Genomic DNA, 19,581 nt, shown 5'->3' on the forward strand with positions numbered 1-19,581 from the left:
CAAAATGACGCCCGATATTCACAGGCCTCCATACACCTTCCAAAACTCAGAGTGCCCGCCGTTGTCACCCACAGACTGGTCATTATTGACATCATCTTCAAACGCTGGTAGCACACCTGAAGCAAGCTTCCCAAACAACACACCGCCTGGTTCAAACGAAGAAATGCCAATGTTTTTTAACGGTCTTCAACTCGATGCTAACCGACTCCGCTCGCTCTCTTACGCTTCAAGTACTTCTAAACAAGCTACAGAACAGATGATATCTCGGTCGCTTTCCCTCGACCAGACTGCGTTACTAGATTATAATGGTATGGTGGAAGAAGTAGGACCTCTGAGTAGCCTACTGGAAGGATATTCTCCAAATGTGCAGTCAGAAAATATGGGGCAGCGAGTCGTAACCGTATTAATCAACTCAGAGGTCTCTGAAACAGTCAATAGGATTGTTAATCAGATCGGAAGCGAGGATGGAGTTAGCATTGCTATCCACCTGGGGTGAAGTAACAGGTATAATCGTGCAACAACTAGCTGGGCTAGATAGATTTTTGGATAGCTGGTGGCGGGCGTTTGGCATGGGTGGTTCTTTTTTGGTTTCGGGTTTGGTTGTTACGTCTACATCTTTGGAAAGATTTCTCTGGTTTCTTGTCATTGTTTTGGCTTTGCGTTGTTAGTTGGGTGGGCTGAGTTTTTCGTCTTGTTTCATCGCTCCCTTTCCTTGCTTTCTCTGTTATTTTTTCTTATATACCTTCCTTGATTCTTTCGTTTGTCTTTTATAGTTATTACTGAAACGAGACTTTCAAAATTATAGCTTACTTTTATTCTCCCCATCATGATTATGAACATGGAGCGGCCTATGAAGCTGCTCAACACGAGGTGATGAGTTCGTAGCTTACCAAAGCTAGTGCAGTACTACGTGTAGTTTCTTTTATCCATTTCGTCCTAAAAAGGTTCCAGTGCGTTGATAAGGAACCACCATTATTCCGGTCATGTAGTTACTTGAATTCTAGCTACTGCGCTGCACCACAACCTCAAGCCAGTAACCAGTTTCAGGATAACAGCGCTCCAAATCAAACATTATTCCTCAACTCCACCGATCATAAGCCTACTAAACAGAAGACCCGCCTACACCGAGAAACGTGGGGGTGAAGGGGAGGAGGAGGAGGAGGAGGAGGAGGCGGGGGACTATCAAGCTAGCTAAACAGCTGCCCACCTGCCAAGCTACCAAGCTAGATATCTCGATTCCTACATACCGTACCCGTACTGTACGGCATGCTATTGCGGACCGGGCCAGAGTAATCACTCGCTTTGAATCGAATAACTATCCAGATATCTAGCTACTACTCGCTCCTCTAATATTATCGCTACCCAGTCAAATAGTGGTGGTGGGGGGCATAAGGTAGGATGTGCACTTGTAATTATATATGGCCACTTATCTTTTCAGATCTCTTGCCCCATTACAAATACTATTCAGAACGGCCCGGTATGGGCGTGGCGTGGCGGGGTATAAGCTAGGTTTGTTTGCTGTGGAGTGGATAGCTGGCCTGGGTGGGAGATGCGAAAAAGTTGCCCTTGGTGATTCGATGGTAGTGGTGTAGTTGGTACGTACGGGGGGGGGGGGGGGGGGTTGGGATTGGGGATTGGGGTACGGTTGGTTAGTTGGGCCTAGGTAGCTATCTTGGCTTTGGAGATATTGGTGATGTTTGATGTCGTGGATTTGCACATTTTCGGGATGCTGGATCTGGTATATTGTGCTTTCTACTAATATTCCCTGCATTCTTCACCGGTGTTTGGATTTCGTTCACCCTAATGTTTATTGTTTTTTCCTTCTAGAAATTTTTTTGTGATAATGTGTTTACAATCATTTCTAGCTACATGTAGCTAGCTAGCCAGCTATCCAAGGTCTATAGCTAACCCCGAATCATATCACCGTAGTATCCGTAGTAAATCAAATCAAACAATTACAAACGTTAACCCCCCCAATTATATTACAGAAACAAAACCACATCTCTCCGAGCTCCAGGAGTTCCGAGTCCCGGGTAGGTACATGATACCGATCACAATATTCGCTCATATATCAATGCATTGATATCACTGATTACATACCTTAGGTTCCTTACACATCAACGCAGCAAATCTACTAGTATACGTACGTACGTATATCCTCCAACTCGGTAGCTAGAGGTCGATCTTTTACCACATCTGTAGATATACTGCTTATAAAGACGGAACCGGGGCTATATATACCAGCACGATTAGTTATTTTGTGAACGGTTCATCTCATCCCTATCTCCATTATAACACATATACATGTATCTAGCTGGGTTCCGGTCCGAGATATGGGACGAACCCCATCATGATGATGCCGAGATTTTTTCTTTCGGCAATTGGTATATTCGATATTGAATATATCATCAGAAGCTCTCGGCGCTTATTAGATACTTGAAACCTGAAACTAGGAACTTAAGAGTGCAGGTACTTATTGGGTACGTAAGTATCTCTTCCTTATCTCGGAGCTTATTCAGAGCGACTAACGGGTACCGTGTAGCCTTAGTTTTGGGTTTTAAAGTATGTATGCTCATGCTCACCCGCCGCGCCTTAACTACATGTACATAATAGCTTATGCTTATTTGCTTGGCCGCCCGTCCGGGCTCATGTAGTTAGTACAATGCACTAAAGTACATTGTAGTGAGTGTTATGTTAGGTTAAGCCTGGGGTAGGCAGTGTATATACTGTATTCACCATCGATCCAGTGAAACAATCTCGGAGAATCATCACGAAAGTTACTGCGAGGTGATCAATTTCTATGTCTTTAAAGCCAGTCTAGCTTCGGTCGTACGTTTATGCGCATGTGGAGGGGCGGATGAGACATAATCTGATGCTTGGCCCTTTTCATGCGCCAACGATCGATAGTGATCGTCGGTCGTAATATTACCTGACACTGGTGATCCCCAAAGTCCAGTAACTGAAGATCTTAAGAGGCTCTGGGCTAACGTAACGACTGTACCTGAGATTACCTACGCCCCCGGACGCCTCGGAACCGAAAAAAGATCTGAAGGCTATACAGCTACATACAAGTAAAGTACGGGCTAACGTACGTACGTTGACTTGACTAGCATAGCATAACGTCCCGGCCGTGGCCGTACATGGGTACCGGGTGTGTGCGAGAACGATGTGTGGAACATCATCTAGTTGGTCTGCCTAGTGCCTATACCTTCCTGCAGTGTACTAGTCCGGACCATAGACTCGCACGTGTCGTAGGGCGTTTTTTTACTCCATCTCTCCAGAGGATTCACCGGTGGGCGGGTGTCTGTGTCTGAGTCTGTGTCTCTGTCTATGTCTATGTCTGTGTCTCTGTCTATGTCTGTGTCTGTGTCCTTCCAACGGGTACCTACCTCTCCCATGGAGTCACTCATGGAGCTTATGTCGAGTTGTGATCCGTACGTTGCCCCCCCATGGCCAGATATACCCCATACAGACAAATAATATAATATGTTTCACAAGATATGATATTATTACAGAGTCATGATTAACAACGTGATTCATACCTATTTCCACGATGAGATGACCGTGCTGCATGTGGTACGTACATACATGATGAGCTCTCTATACCAGTGCGTTGTTATGTTTCTAATTGTACCCAACATAGATCAAACGTCCGGCTCATGTTGCAATTGTAGTACACCTGATCTGAGTAACGTACTTTCTCGTTCATGATCCAGAACATTACCACTTCCTGCACGGTGCAGTTCCCAAGGCACTAACATGTTCGAGAATTTTCTTTCGTCAGTGCGTGCTCAGCTGGCCTAGGCTGAATTTCCTACAGCACTACATGTAGCTAGCCAGCTCGTGCAGTTTTGGGTTGTGTGAAGACTGTGTCTCACATGAGATGGATGAGATGACTCTCCTATAGCATAGCATGCATATGGGGTATGGGGCAACATAGTTTAAACATTCCCCCGCGGCGTGCATGTGCCAATTGTATATGAGGATAATCGGCAACTCCCCGATCCGGGCCCGGAGCCTGGTGGGTGCGAATACGCCGGATTCTCACGGAGCGTGCGTTCGGGTGTTTAACGACGCAGCCAGCTGGCCGACTATGTAAATGTAAGTATTGTATATCTACTGAGCTTCATGTACCTACATGTACCAGAGTGCCAATGCTACTTCCTTTGTGCTCTAGAGCTAGGTCTTTTTTCTTTTCCGGGTGATATTCTCCGCTGGCCGGCGCATGATCGCCGTACATATCTGGATCGGTGTCATATATACCATCGTCACAATATTATCTGCATGTAAATACCGAATCCGGCCGAGACTATTAATATTGGCAGAAATATTAAGTAGATCATGATTCGGCCAAGTCTGCTTGACTCTAATAACTTCTCATTGCAACAAATAACTGGCTTTAATATTTAGCATCACCCGCCCTACCCAAAAACAAAAGTGCGGGGAGAGCGTCAGATGGAACCAATCCCTTATCAGAGCAGTGAGGGGTAGCTAAGATAAAGCTCGATCGTAACAACTTGCCTTGCGGTCGTTAAACAAGAGATATGCGCTCCTTATCGTATCGACACCCAGGGCCAAGGGGCTGGAGTTTCTGTACGTCCGACCCCTAGGCCGGATGTTATTCAATTGGAAACCACGCGACAACCTCACGCGGGCAGCGCAGAAAGACATAACTACCGTGAAAAGGATACTGCCGCGAAAAGGATACTCCCCCGGGGATCCGGCGGAGAAGAGCGAGAGCCAAGATTTCTGACCCACAGTATATGCTCGATCAGATGGGATGATCACTGTACTGTGGCTCAACTTATAGTCGCGGGGCGGAGGAACTGGTTGCCAAGAACGAGTGATGAAGTGTGAATATATTTCGCCATCAAAAGAGCTGGTTGGGCTGTCTGTCGGTTTCCAGTCACTATACTTATACGCGAAAGTGGAGTAGACCCTGAGAGCAAACAATAGGTCCGCTTTAGGGCTGGGGTAGTGTGTGTGCGGTGTCCAGGGAATGTTGTGTTATTCCAGCATATGAAGAATATATATATATATTCGATCTGTTTATTTTACTAAAGGTTAAATAGACGAGGGAGAAGCCCCCGGGTTCGGAAAGGGTTCATTACCATCTTAATCCGGTGGTATCCAAAGGTATCGTAGCGCAGTGCTACCAAGAACCACAATGCCGTCGACTTATAAAGATTGTCAAGACTTGTATCGAGTGATACATTGTGACCCTAGCCCATAGTAAAAACCAACTCGTGATCTTTGAGTAGACGAGAACCGATGAACAAAGCTTATCGTAGCGAATTGAAACAATTGAAGAAGTGAAAAGGCCCCTCTTATAACCACAGACAGAGAACAACCTGTTCTTCTAACCGCAAAAGCACAGATAATCCAAAATGCATAAAGCAACGCTGACAAGGAATTGCCACGAATAACGGAAACTACACAAACACTCGGGTGAGCGCACGCACAAATATCTTCAGAAATGGGATAAACACAAGTTTGTGGAATGCAGTTCTGTCTACATACATGTATGCAGCAATCGATCCACGTATGCAGCTAGTGACGGCACGCATCTAGCCACCTCACAGCTGAGCACCGAACCACAAGTCTCACGATGCAACTCCAGCTCTACCTCAGGTACACTGTCAAGAATACGCAATTCAGACGACAACATCAATCTATTTTTTACACCACAAACTACATACTTCCGCTATATATACTTCAACCAGCCAGCCAGCTACACAAACTTCTAAACATGACCCGCACTATATATGTACCACACTCCCCACCACACTCCCCACCACACCCGAGAGTGTTCTCTCCAAAGATCTCCATCTAAGCCTCAAAGCTTCTCGCCTTCTTCGCCGCACCCGGGCTCCAGACGGCCGGACCAGGAGCAGTGTAAGTACCTGAGGGGTTGAAGTAAAGGTTGAACACAATACCCTCATCAGAATACGAATAGCCTCCCTGGATTGCATAGTTCTGCGACGGCGAAGTAGTACCGCTACCAGTAACCTTAATCTGCGTGCACGAAGGGTAGAACTGTGCGCCACGGGCACTGTTGGCGCTGTAGGCCACCTCGGACTCGTGGAGGCCAATGATCTCGGCGCGGATCAGGTAGTCGCCGGCCTTGAGCCAGCTGGGGATGGTGACGCTGTGGCGGCCCTTGTTGGCGATCAGCTTGTCGACGGCCCAGACACCGCCGCTGAGGCCCTCGGAGGCGATTTTGGTCCAGACGGCGCCGTTGCCGTTGCTGGAGGCGGGGGCGATGTAGACCTGGACGGGGCCCTTGTGGGACTAGATATCATATGGCATATCAGTAAGTGTGCTTTGATTGCATATATATCTATCAATAGATGGAAAGCGAGCTGGGGACTTACAGCAGCAATGATATCATCACTCCTCACATCATGGTACCACTCGAACTCGAACGTAGCACCAGTCGCAACAGTCACGGAGCCGCCAACGGCACTGGTACCGGCAACGTTGCAGTTGATGGCGCTGCTGGTGATGTCCTTGACGGGGTTGTTGTTGGGCGGGGAGCGGACGTAGACGCCACGGCCATCACCTTGGAAGACGCCGTTGACCCAGACACCGTAGACGCGGGTGTGTGCGTGGGCGCCGGTGGCGAGGAGACCAGCGGTCATGAGGGAGGCGAGGGCGGTGATCTTCATGGTATTAGGTTTAGGCAAAGATTGGTGGATTGTAAGTATATAGAAGGATAGCGGATCTAGAGAGTGACTGTGAAGGCAAGTACTGACTGATGAAGACTAATGGGGAAGAGATATTGACGATGGGGATAGACACGCTTTTATATCCGGTCTCTGCCAATTCTCGAAGACCCAGAGAATTACAATTACAATCACAATCAATTCATCCCATGGCCCGTGAGGATCCGAGCAAGGAAAGACAAGAAGAAAAAAAAAGAATAAGCTGTCGAGATTACATTACAGACACCGGTACAAATTTCCCCAACGGCCCGGGCATCCAGTGGTGGAAGAAAAGAAAAAAACCTAGTTGATCATTACTCTTTGTTCTGATACCCAGTGGCAGAGCTGGAGACAGTGGGTCTGTTTACCTGTCAAGCCAAGCAAAAATCTTAGTGCTACATGCTACATATAAAATATAAGACTCGAATTCGAAATCCCCGATTGGCTGTGCAATTAAGCTACTACCGGGGCCCTGGAGTCTCTCTCTGTTAAACAGAGCACGTGCACTTTCAAGCGTACAAAGTCTAAGAGTCTTTCTACTTTCCTCATCTAGAGTGCACCAAGACTTTCCTCCCTCTACCAGATGTCTGGGCACCCACCTTCCTTCCTTCCTTCTTAGCTAGCTAGCATCTATCTCTGTATACGTAGATTGAGTTTCTGTGCAACATGCAGAACTCCAATTGCAACGTCAAAGCTAAAAAAGGATGGAAAGTTTCAAGGCGTATTGCACTATCGGCCAAACTTCGGCGTTGTACAAGGCTACGTAGCTAGATGTCAACGTCTCTATACATGATGAGGTGGGTCTACGTCTAAAGATTTGAAATCCGGGGATGCGGATAGCTACTGCCCATGGTAGATGTGGATCTACCTATCTGGCTGGGCTCTGCAATTGCGTCTAGACTCTAGATCTGTAAACAGGCGAAGATTTACATATTCTAAACCAATTGCCCAGCCAATTGCGCTCAATTGAATTACAAAGCCCAATATCAAAATCACCAAGCCCCTACGCCGCTTGCACCAAGCCTTCCAGGAAGCAGTAGTATCCGGGCTTTCGGGAGTTTCTAGCCATTGCATTAAACAATAGCTATACGCAGAAGCTTAAGGGGTCATCATTAATCTCCGTGATCTACGTATACGTGGGGGTTATACTACACTCTAATTCTCAGGGCTTCCTAAATCGCCGGCGCGGCGGCTTGGTAAGAAGGCATTATAATTAAGCTTAAGACAACCTACCTCGGATATTATAATTAACCTTCTACTAGATGTAAATAGATAAACGTCCCCCCAGGTCATTGATGATCCATGTACAAAGGGGAGATGCTCGGATATCCCATAGTACCTATAGGGGTCAGTACGTCTTTTTTTTTAATTTTTCCGTCATAGCTACATACCTACATGTGCTCTCCCTCGAACTCCTGAATATAAACAGACCTCCCTACTATCTAGTAGAGCACAAAACTCTTGGCATCTGATCCCAACCCCAACTCCAAAACAATCAAAGCCAGGCTAGTACTCTACTTCGCCGTGCCAAGAATTAATAGAGTACCCCCAAGCACTCTAGCTCTAGCTCTAGCTCTAGCTACCCACTCTACCACTCTACTCTACAGAATTAACAGACCTTGCCCCGGATCACCCCCTAACTTCTCCCAAACCAATCTCTCAGTTTGAGATAACCGCGACCCTTGGCGTCCGGGGTACCGCAACGGCATTTTCCGGCGCGTTCCTGACTGACTGACTTGGCGGGCCGTCGGGCATGCCGGCCCGGGAACCTGCAGTGGCCATGATGACAGCGGCGACTAGAGCACGAAGAATTCAAGGGACGCGACTACATGTCCAACAGAATGGCGTGCTCTTGGGAATATCTCCAGTCATACTCTTGTTACTCAGTAGACTACGTATGTAGCGGAGTAGAAATCCTCTGTTTCCCCCACAGAAGAGAGTTGAGAGATGTAACCGTGGCAGGTCGGCCGCGCACGAATTCAATTCTTCCCTGTACCCGGCGCGCACGCACCGGCCGGTCCACTCTACCGAAAACAAAACGGCCAAATTATCGTGTTCAATATATTGTTTTTCTTTCTTTTTTTGCCACGCTGCATGCCCTATTGACTACATGCTCCCTGGTAAACCTAATCGGTCGGGGGAGGCGGGTGTTCTTCCTGGTGAGGAGTACCATTTTGAAACAGGGTGCCCTACTAAATGTACACTTCTGGGATACCCTACTGCGCCTGGTAGTTTACATATCGCATCTCGTAAAATGATTATTATTGTTGTTTTTCACTTGCCCTTCCGGGAGACCGCAAGGGGAATTGTAAACTCTAAACGTTCCAGTCGCAAAATTTGGGCTTGGGGTTGGTAGGTAGCTGGTATCGAATCACCATATATAGAAGAGTGCCTCTCCAGCCAGCTGCCCTTTCGCTTCTTGTGAGGATTCTTTTAGGTTTCTCGCTCGCCACGCACATATCGCTCTGGCCTGAGCTGACGTGTGAGCGAGTGAGCGAGTGAGCGAGTGAGTGAGTGAGTGAGTGAGTGAGTGAGTGAGTGAGTGAATATCATGTCAATTCTCCTTAACCTATTAACCTAGCTTCACACTGCTGTGAACCCCGTCACAACACGCCAGTTCCCAGTCTGACCCTCACGACCTCAGGCAAAGTGCATGCGCGTTCCAACGTGCACTTAGTTAGTCGTTCGTGTCGCGTGACGGAGATAAGCTTCTGTCTGGCGAACAGAATTAAGCTCAGTGTCTATATATACATGTATATCAGCGGGATGACTCATCACAAAGCCTTAGCTGGAAAGAAGCTTATTCTCACACCCTCGTACTTGCGGCCACTGTGCTCTAACGTGAGATTGTAAAGTAGTTGAAGTTTTCTACTATAGTATCCTATGAAGGGTATCCTTTCTGCGTCTTTTTTTTCTCGATCGGGGGGTGCACGGAATCGGCAAGAATAACAGGTCGACTGGGGATTGTGATGTGGTAAGTGTAGTTATGTTAGGCTTTAAGTTCGAGAAGCCAAGCCCCTGGGATTCGTATAACCAGTGTAGCCTTCGAAATGTGGTGGGCGCATGTCGCCCGTAACAGTAACACTCGATCCTTATCAGGTATAAAAATAGTTCCGATCAGTTGCAAAAGTGAGTACATGCTTGACTACCATATAACATGGCCAGCGGGACGATAACGCCCTGCCCGCCAGCCACGTTAATTCAGGCTACCTGCATAACCTACTTGGAGTATTCAGTTACCCTGGATACCGCTCTCAAAACAACCCCCCGCAGAGAACGAATGCGGGCGATTCCGAGTCCTTAGACTGGAAACACATCCTACCTCACTCAGCGGGGAATAGTGCTTCAGCCGCTGGAGGGATATCTGCGTGTTGATGTCAGAGGCTGCGGAAGTGGTTTTCGATACGATACGTGTGCATGTGGGGTGTACTCTATAGATCTACCTAGGACATGTATCCGAACTTCAATCGCTAAATTATACCATTACCATCCCGAGCTCTTGAGAGTGTGAAACATTCATTGTCTTTGTAGGTACTAGTATATGTGGGTAAATACCCTACATCACACCAACATCACACCAACATCACACCAATGTCATGTACCTTCATTCCCGGCGGTAGATTGAAGGCCACGACTTGCAGCGAGTTGGATATCAAGAATTGAGTACGTAGATCTGAAACTCTTGAATCTCGGTCCTATGTGTATGAGTGCAATTGATGCAATCGCGTAGCTAGCAATAGGAGGTATTTCGATTTGAAAATCCCGTAGATGACTTCATTGAGAGATTTGGTGGAGTCGATCCGTTAAATACTTTACTAGCCCCTTAAAGCCAGGTCTCTGCCCATCATCCTCAATAGCTGTGTCTTGAAGATACGTCCGTGTCAATCCCTTATATTTGTGACTAATGGTCAATTGACGTTGATACAAGTGTCCCGACAGCAGTAGATAAATGTGCCAAGAAAACTACAGACTACACGTATACCGTGTTTATACTTCAAGCCAATCAGTATCGTAATTACTTGAGGCACTGTTGGACATTTTACATGCCAGCCATCGCGATTAATGGAACGCATCAACGTCTGGATTGACTTTTCCAAAATGTTTGGCGCACCGGAGCTTGGTAATGTTCCTGAGAGGCTTCACAGTAGGGACTTATCTTGGGCTTGAAACGTTCTTATTCGTAAGCTCCTATAAACAATGATAATCGATTTCATAACTTTGACAGATTTTGATATTGCCGTATCACCGACGGAATCGGCGTCATAATATATCACTCGCATAAACGTCCACTTCTCTCTAAGCCAACGCCGACGCAATCGCCGCATAGGCGGGCTTCTTAACCAACAACTCATCCCACGGGAGAGCGGCTCCCTGTCCTGAAAACACACTTGGAATCCACGAATATTTCTACTCACGATGGTCAGTAACTCTTCAACTCCCACTTAAGAAATCAAGAAAAACTCACATCCGTATAATCCCAAACCGTGATTCCAACACACCTTGGCACACTTACACACGCCTTCACGACTGTCCCATAATCCGTAGCCTGCTGGGCAAGCTTTGTCGCATCCGACGGCGTCGTCATCCTAATGTCCAACTCCGTGATGGCCACATCCACGCCCAGCGATGCAAAGCTGGCCCAGTTAGTCGCGAGTGTGCTTGGGACGCTACCGGAGATGAGATGCGCCTGGACACCGATACCATCGATGGGCACGCCGGCGGCAAGTAGCTTCTGCACGAGGTTGTACATGGCGGTTGACTTTGCGCCGGTGCCGTCGATGTTGTAGTCGTTGATGTAGAGCTTTGCGGCGGGGTCGGCGGCGCGCGCGGCTTTGAACGCGATGGAGACGAACTCTTCGCCGAGGGTGTTGTAGAACACGCTGTGGGTTCGAATTCGGTGTTAGTATCCAGAGAAAGTTAGATATATGAAAGGGCAGCGAATATACCTGGTACGGTATGTGCCATCGTCATTAAAAATCTCATTGACGACATCCCAGTGCAGGATTCTGCCCTTCCAGTTCGTCACCAAATTCGTCACATGGGTCTGAATAATCTCCGTCAATTCCGCCGCGCTGAATCCACCGCTGCTAACTATTTACCACACAATAATTAGTCTCATCCCCACCACCATTCGGAGAAATACATACCCCAACTTGGCAGCTGCGAGTGCCACACCAATGTATGCCCGCGCACCTTCTGCCCATTGGCCTCCGCAAATTTCACAATGGTCTCTCCATTCGTGAAGGTAAAGGTTCCGCGAGTGCCCTCCGTTGCATCCCATTTCATGCTGTTTCCGGGAGTGATCACACCAAACTCCTTGCTATTCTTCAGGATGGTCGTATATGCAGCGTCGCTGAGCTCGCCGTTGTCCGTCGCGGACCCAAAGTACGTCTTTCCCTTAGCCACAGCGAGAGTGTTGAGACCCGGGCTGGAGCTGGCACTGGCTGCCGTGGAGGTTGTTGATGAGGCGACCGCGGTGGTGGTTGCGGTGCCGGCGATACATTGGGAGTAGTCTAGCTTGGGTGTTAGAAGGCAGCGGGGATGGTGGGTGGGGGGGGGGGGGGTTTACAATCGTTTATTTTGGTGCAGGTAGCGCCAGAGACGCAAGTGGTAGTTCCAGTCCAGGTAACACCGCCCTGGAGGTGGTGTTAGTAGGGCTTCTAGTCTTTGGGGTTCGGGGGAGGCTTACACATTGGCCCCATAGTGCGGCCTGACCATTGACAGCAGTGGCCAGCACGGCCGCTCCGAGAAGAAAGTGTGCGACAACCATTATTGTCTCTTTGGGATGAAATAAAGAGTTTCCAAAGCTGTTACTGAACAGAAAGGACTCACCACAGAGGGATTCGCAGATGGTACTTATATACCAAGTTCAACTCAATATATTATATCAAGTTCAACCCACTATATCAACACCCAACACCCCCAGTGGGCACCCCGAAAAGCCCGAGAGCATATTGGAAACTCTGCAGGTACCGGGACGGGGTTCCGGAGTAGAGCTTAGGCTGGGCGACCAATTGAGCCTAAGTTGAGTGGTTGCAATTGGCGCCGTGGGCTGTCTGGGGTACATAGCCCTAAGACAGGAAATATTAGTACTGTGGCTTGCTTTTAGTTAATTAGTAGGGTTTTATTAGAGGTAGAGATGCATGTAGGTAATATACAATCAATCAAATACAAGTATGGTAAATATTAGTAGACTCCGCACCGCCACCGTGCGCGAGCGCCACAACCCTGCGAGTTTCGGCTTTAGTATAGTATGATTGATCCTTAAATTAACGGTGCAGGCATGTATCCTGTATCGAAAGGTTATTAACGCACCACACCTCCTGATCGGCGCTCTCGGACTTGTGTGGTGGTTAGTTGACTATATTAATCACGAGTGGTCACTCGATGGGGCCTAGCACGCACCTGGTATGTACTGTACTACTAGCAGCCTAGGACGAGCGAGCTGAGCACACATATACCTAGCTAGATTCTACCCTCCCGGTAGAAGTCGCTATGTGTGAGCAAGATACTTTCATTTTATCGCAATAGACCTCGTCCAGATTCATATACGATCTTATTACACGTACTTCTCCCATTGCCGGACAGGAGGTCATCGGGAGAAAGCTTATATCGTTGCATGTTATAAACAGCCTGCACCACACCGGCCTCTTTTACCCCACATCCCACAACAGATTCGATTTGTGAAACCCACTATCCATTTCGCCCGGATATTTTTTGCAGCTGGGATGCCAGCGTACGTGGTTCTCGACTGATGGATGGCGTTCGGGTCCTCAGGCGCGACGGCCAGTCCCGATTTCCCCGCTCGTCCGTATCCAGAGTGTTGTCTGCTCATCTTGAGTGGTCGTACCGATAGAAGGTATTTCGATCGAAATATCATAGATGATAATTCTATTAGGAAGTTCGGCGGGAACCTCCATAAATTTAAATACTCTATTAGCTTTCTTTTAGCATCATGCTGATATCACGTCTCCGTCACGACACCCTTGAGCGAAATTCGATATATAATTCTAGTAGCGCGCGACTGGAGGCTGAGTTATAACTTCAGTTGTCATTTCTCTTTTGGCTAGAGGTCTATTCTTGGCAGCCTGTCACGGATATTAGGCTCTTGAGCTCGAGTGATAGCAGGTGAGGTTATGTCATCATATTCTCTCAAAATGATACAGATACACTCGATATTGATATAAATGTCATCTATAGATCTACATATAGCTAAATGCCTTACACAAAGGAAAATTAAACAAATGAAACCGCAAGTTATTTGCAGGCCTAATTAAAACTACGTATGTAGCTATATGTGCCCTCCCAATAGAGGGCCAATTCCCAGCTCACCGACAGACTGATATCCAACTGGAAATAGCTCAAAATATAAAAACGCCCTTAGTAGTTCTTAAAGTAACGCCCGTACCACCCCAAAAACAAAAGAAAAAAGAAGAAAAAAGAATGTTTATGGAACCTCCGTCTCGACATTAGGTCTTCTTGGTTCCATCTTAAAATGTCCCTTCACGCCCTTTCCTGCGTCCTTGACTCCCTTCCCTACCCATGCCAGTGTTCTCGCGCCTTTCCACTGCATCACACCTCTCTCCCTCCTGTGCAGCTCCCTCTGCATATCCCTTTTATTCGAAAACCGCCTTTTTAGCCCACCAATACCGCCGGTCTCGCCACCCTCGTCGCTCGATACCCCGCTAGTGTCTTCGTCGTCATCCTCGCCGCCGCCAGCGCCGTCAACGCGTGAAGAGCCTGTCCCAGCTTCAGAGTCAGAAGATGCCGACGAGTCCGTGACATTTGGATCGTCGCGGGTAATACATTGCTGTGCCTCCAAGACATCCGCAAAGTCCTTCTCCTCCTCTGCGGCACGCAAATGGGCGCGCGAGTTCATCGCTAGCCCTCGGTGGAAACGTACAACCAGTTCGACTTGCCCGACGTGTTTTCCCCAGCGCTTCTGCACCTGACCCTCTACTGCGCAGTTTTGAATGAATCCATCTAGATCCTGTGGTTGGTATACATCTAGTTTCACTGTTGTGTCCTCCTCATCTGGGATATCCTTCAGCCACAAAACTGCTGCCGCATAAGTTTTGTCCCGGCGGAGTTTCGAGTCTCGGCGGAAGTAGAGAATTAGTGGGACTGAGTGTCTGTTTCGAACGCCGAGTCCGAATCCTGTTCTTGATGATCCAATTGGGCTCCAACCTTTGTCGTTTTCGCTTTGGGGCGCACGTTTGGAGACAAGTGGTGTTTGGAAGGTGATGTAGTCTGCTTCTCGGACTTCCTTATCAGTGATTCCAGCTGAGGAAATGTGCTTTGACATGATCCGGATCGTGCCAATGCTAGATCCAAGAAGTGGTCTCGGAAGCTGTGCGTCGATTGATCTAAAGAGCAGCGAGACACGGATCTTTCCGTATCCAATTCCGCCCTGCATGGGGTAGTATCTACTAATCATGCTAGAGTTTTTGAGAACATCCTTCAGCTTGAATTCCACCACGCCTAAAATAGGGTCTATCTCTCTCATTCTTGAATCAGACACTACGACCAGTACTGTACTTGCGTTGAAATCCCTAACGAAGCGCTCGGTTCCGGCATTAAAAAACGGTTTACTGGTCATCGGCTTTACACGGGTTTTGTAGATCTTCTCTTGATCGAGAATGATTGAGCAGTAGGCAGAGGGTAGGTTATCGGCTTCCTCTTCTTCCATGTTGGAGGAGCCACCCCTGCGGGATGCAGGGCGACCTTTAGAACCAGTGGTGCTATGTCGTTCAAGGGCAATAATGTTGTGTATTTGAATAGAAAGAATACCGGCGGGGAAGGTAGGATCAGGTGGAATATAGCTAACCCTGGTTTCTTGTTCAGAGTCGACTTTACTGTTTTTGGACTTGAACTCCTCGGATTCCTGTGAAATTTTAGTTTCATGTTTTCATACAGAATGTGAGGGCAGGGGAAACTAACCTCGAAATCCCCCGGAAGCCTCTCATCAACACCACTCGTAGCTAGGTCTTGATTCATATCTCGCTTTCCATAAAAGACTACGGACCAATTAATATGGCCTGGCATATAGTGCCCATCCTTAAATCCCTGAAGTCTATCTCTCCTCTTGCTCAATTGTCCCCGGTTCCTCACCAGTTCCGTCACATCCACCTCAGTCCTCCCAACGATGTCATCCGCCGTAAACCTATCCGAATCCCATAGTGTCACACTCAATTTCTCTGACGCTTTAACTTCATCTGCGTTCACCAGAAGCACTGCAGTCTCATCCCATACAGGGTTCAGATCACCGAAGATAATCCTCGTGCTCCACAACGGCTTTGCGTATTTCGAGTAGCTTAATGTAACATAACAATCACTCTTCCCGTTGATATCCGCAGCCCTGATAGCCTCGGCACAGCTGATATGAACCACCAATACACCAATTGCGAGAAGCTCTTTCTTAGTGTCTTCGCCAACTAGGATTTTGGAGAGGTCTAATGTGTAGTTTGAGGGAGCGACGAACTCCTTTGCGGCAGTTTTGATGGAACTGTTGATAAAGTCTGAGATCACGGGGAGATTCATGACGTTGAAGAAACGCTGATTGAGTGGGACGGCAGCGATCTCGATTTTTGGCATACCCATAAAGGAGAATGTGGCTAGCTTGACGAATGGTGGATCTGGAATCAGTTGAATTTTTACACGGCATGTTCCTGTGCATCCCCTAAGCTCAACCCAAACAGCTATATCGGGAATTAGCAATATTCAGTGTACTGATGCCGGGAATTTTGCATACGTATCGGTGTTCCCATCACCCCCTTCACGCCAAACGTGAGGTGTATCAACAAATTTGCATTTTTCGCCTTGCTTGCAGCGCTTGAACCACTCGGGCTCGCCCTATACGCAAATGTAAGTTCCAATGCCGCCCACTCTCCCACTTCTTCCTGCTCATTCAACCTCTCCGTCGGGCCACCCGGAACTTCGCTTTCATTTAACCATCTCAGTGATAAAATTCTGATGGGATTCGTCCCCTGCCCCACATTCGTGACCTTTACCTCGTTCACAATCGATGGTATCGATGCCTGCATCACGTCCTCGAGAAGATCCACCATCGATGAAAAAAGATCCGCGTTGACTTGAGGCCACAGTTTCGCTATGGTCCCATTGAGCCATTCGGCAGACTCGTTTCCCTCAGAGCCCTGAATGTGCATGCGGTCGATGCCTTGTGTGGTTTGCGCGTTGTGGATGATGTCCGTCCAGACGCTCTCAACATTTCTCCACCAGGTTAAACCACCGGCGATGGTGATAAAAATGGAGATCGAGTATGGCAAAGGGAGACAGCCATTGAGGATGATGAAGGTGGTCATTACAAAGACGATATATTTCAGGGTTAGGTTGCGGAGCTATGGTCATTAGTCAAATTTCAAGACTCGCCTCATTTTCGCACGCAAACTTACCTCCTCCATGAACTGGTGCCATGCCTGTGGCGGGTGTATTTCTGGGTGTGTTTTCTCGATTTCTGGAGGTGGTGCATATTTTGCATCGCATATTTGGACACTGTCTTCCTGTTAGAACCCGCATCCAGACTACTCCGCAGAAGAAAAAACCCACGTTCTTCCCGTTATAGGATCCACCACTTTCTTTGAGTTCTCCACCACTTTTCTCTTTCGCTCTTCTTCCCTTTTCTCATTGTCCTCTAGGCTGCTTTCTCTTTCATTCGCATATACATCTGCCCACAACGACTCGACCCGCGGAACCGGATTCCTCCCTGAATAGAAGCGAGGATCCGGTTCCATCGCTGAAGTGTTTCGCCGATGTCGAGGCCTGATCGTACGGTGTCCTACATCATTATCTTCAGAGTTGCGGTTCTGGTCAGTTGTGGTTGTGGTAGCGACGGTGGCCATGGACAGCTGATATCTTCTTGTTTTTTTTCCCGTAGGGTTTTGCGCTGGGGGAGGATGCTGAAAAACTCAATTGACTGGCGGACGGAAAATATAGAAGGGATGAAGGAAGACATACTGTTCCGAAGAAGACTTTGTAACCCGTAAGTACCAAGATTGGCAAGCACACTTATGATTGATGCGACTACTGCATCTCCACAAATCAGGGCCCCAAGTTCAGTTCAGTGACAGAGCCGAGACAGAACACGGACGTCTGCTTAAGACAGCGTGGGATATTTAGCCCATCCGCCAAATCCGAAGTCGATAAACTGAGGCTGGGTACAACATACCGTTGTTACCGGATATCTATTGGGTGAATATGTTTCCCAAGAAATCCAAAGAAACGGTTGTTACGTGGCTGCTCTCGAACAAGGCACAGTCCACCAGTAGCTAAGCAGACTTTCTGCCACCATTACCTTCCCAATTTACGAATTACACCCGAAAACCGTTGAATCTCGTTCTATAAGTCTTGATTTCTGCTTCGATGTGTGCGTGGACGTCATAGTAATCAATAAAACCTCGTTCGTGTGATTGGCTGTTTCCGAGGAGTTACATTGGCACAGCTACGCCCAGTTCGTGACGCGTAACGGCTCAACTTGGCGACCGGCGTTTAGCCCTTGAGCAACCACCGACAACTTCACACGATGCTTCACTGTATTTACTGGAATGGTTCCCCGGCAGGGAACACATGGCTTTGAAAACAGGTCAATAGCATCAGCACGCATGATGGCGAGTTATAATAAACCCCAAACCTCCTCAGATATCAAACCTCGCGTTCACTCGTCACCACTGGCCCCTTCCACGCCCCTTCAAACATGAATCACCCCTCAAAGCTTATGGATGGCCTTCCAGGAAATAAATAAATTAAGCTTAAGACCGCCAAGTCGGGGATCTCCTGCACTCCGATCCCCGTTAGTTTACCTAATTAACCACTCCGGATGGATGCGTGGAAACAACGGCAATCGGCAATCTCGGAACCGCATGGTATGACATTTGACAGTTATGAGGGCTGTGTTAACTCAACCTGCCGAGTTCCCGGCGAAGAGGGCTGAGAGAAGAGCTGAAAAGAGGGACTTTGGCCCGGGAGGGGGCGAGGTTTATCGAAGGCCTTGGATGGGAATGTAGAGATTATGATAGCTGGTATCGACGGTGGTCCGTGCAGCGGTGACATATTCATGGACAGTCACTCGAAGTTTTAGGCGAAGGTGGTTTGGCCTCTTTTTACCCGCTGTGCCCCAGCTTAACAAAAATTTGCTCCGATACCGACGTTGTACCGTCTCGAATGCCGGATAATTAGGCGGAAGTCTACTGTTTACGTTTTATATAGTCTTTTAGCTAGGCGGAAGTGACATCCCTACCCATCAAGGTCATTATACTCCAAAAGCTTTATGATTAATAAAGCCAAGAAAGCTTTGTGCTTCGCCTTGAGACAAATCGATGCATCATTACCCCCTCGCCTCGAGGATCTTCTACCCGGTGTTAAAAGAGTAGGCCGCATTGCACGCTCTAGATGGTCTCTCCCAGTGAGCGCTTACCTCCTAGTATTATTCCTAGTAAGGGGCCACTTTCTTGTATAATCCACTAGGTGTCCAATCCTCTGAAAATATGTAGAACCTTCTGGCAAATTTTTGGCTCTTTTTCTGAATCGAGCCCTCTTTCCTTCACACCATCAACCAAATTTACAAAATCCTCTTTACTGAAAGCGACTCTCCCTATTGGTTCGGTGTGTCAGTATCACCTCCTGAAGTTGTTGATTCACACCTTGGTTGATTGAGGAATTATCCATGATTGTAGAGTATACGCATTGTGCAATTGCATATGCTCACTGCCCTCCATGTACCCCTCACAGGACCCCTTCAACCACATAGTTTTTCGCATCTCTTTATTATCGATAAGACCAGCCCCTCTCCATCAACCCCTGATCTCTGAACATGATTTCATGTAGTTCGCGGGGGAAATTTGGTTGACTCGTCAGCAGATCT

At 47.8% G+C, this 19,581-nt stretch overlaps 5 protein-coding genes across 5 annotated transcripts; 1 reads left to right on the plus strand and 4 right to left on the minus strand.

Annotated features, from left to right (window-relative positions):
- Positions 1 to 4: 4 nt before the first annotated feature.
- LAJ45_06321 (uncharacterized protein) lies at positions 5 to 496 on the plus strand (the record flags this gene model as incomplete). The annotated part of the gene is made up of 1 exon (XM_046115885.1): positions 5 to 496. The coding sequence occupies one exon, from the start codon at positions 5 to 7 to the stop codon at positions 494 to 496; it is 492 nt and encodes a 163-aa protein (XP_045970994.1).
- A 5,333-nt stretch (positions 497 to 5,829) lies between these two features.
- LAJ45_06322 (uncharacterized protein) lies at positions 5,830 to 6,668 on the minus strand (the record flags this gene model as incomplete). The annotated part of the gene is made up of 2 exons (XM_046115886.1): positions 5,830 to 6,291; positions 6,375 to 6,668. 2 exons carry the CDS (start codon positions 6,666 to 6,668, stop codon positions 5,830 to 5,832), a joined length of 756 nt encoding a protein of 251 aa, XP_045970995.1.
- Positions 6,669 to 7,852: 1,184 nt separating this feature from the next.
- Positions 7,853 to 8,486, minus strand: LAJ45_06323 (uncharacterized protein; the record flags this gene model as incomplete). The annotated part of the gene is made up of 4 exons (XM_046115887.1): positions 7,853 to 7,876; positions 7,938 to 8,043; positions 8,096 to 8,139; positions 8,403 to 8,486. 4 exons carry the CDS (start codon positions 8,484 to 8,486, stop codon positions 7,853 to 7,855), a joined length of 258 nt encoding a protein of 85 aa, XP_045970996.1.
- A 2,514-nt stretch (positions 8,487 to 11,000) lies between these two features.
- On the minus strand, positions 11,001 to 12,474 carry LAJ45_06324 (uncharacterized protein; the record flags this gene model as incomplete). The annotated part of the gene is made up of 6 exons (XM_046115888.1): positions 11,001 to 11,111; positions 11,170 to 11,584; positions 11,651 to 11,795; positions 11,852 to 12,217; positions 12,274 to 12,340; positions 12,394 to 12,474. 6 exons carry the CDS (start codon positions 12,472 to 12,474, stop codon positions 11,001 to 11,003), a joined length of 1,185 nt encoding a protein of 394 aa, XP_045970997.1.
- Positions 12,475 to 14,151: 1,677 nt separating this feature from the next.
- Positions 14,152 to 18,324, minus strand: LAJ45_06325 (uncharacterized protein; the record flags this gene model as incomplete). The annotated part of the gene is made up of 10 exons (XM_046115889.1): positions 14,152 to 14,444; positions 14,511 to 15,588; positions 15,645 to 16,402; positions 16,456 to 17,062; positions 17,117 to 17,216; positions 17,271 to 17,620; positions 17,679 to 17,692; positions 17,790 to 17,813; positions 17,890 to 17,905; positions 18,262 to 18,324. 10 exons carry the CDS (start codon positions 18,322 to 18,324, stop codon positions 14,152 to 14,154), a joined length of 3,303 nt encoding a protein of 1,100 aa, XP_045970998.1.
- Positions 18,325 to 19,581: the final 1,257 nt, after the last annotated feature.

The sequence above is a fragment of the Morchella importuna genome (assembly GCF_003444635.1).
Source record: "Morchella importuna strain M04M26 chromosome Unknown Morimp01GS018, whole genome shotgun sequence".
Taxonomy (NCBI): Eukaryota; Fungi; Ascomycota; class Pezizomycetes; order Pezizales; family Morchellaceae; genus Morchella; species Morchella importuna.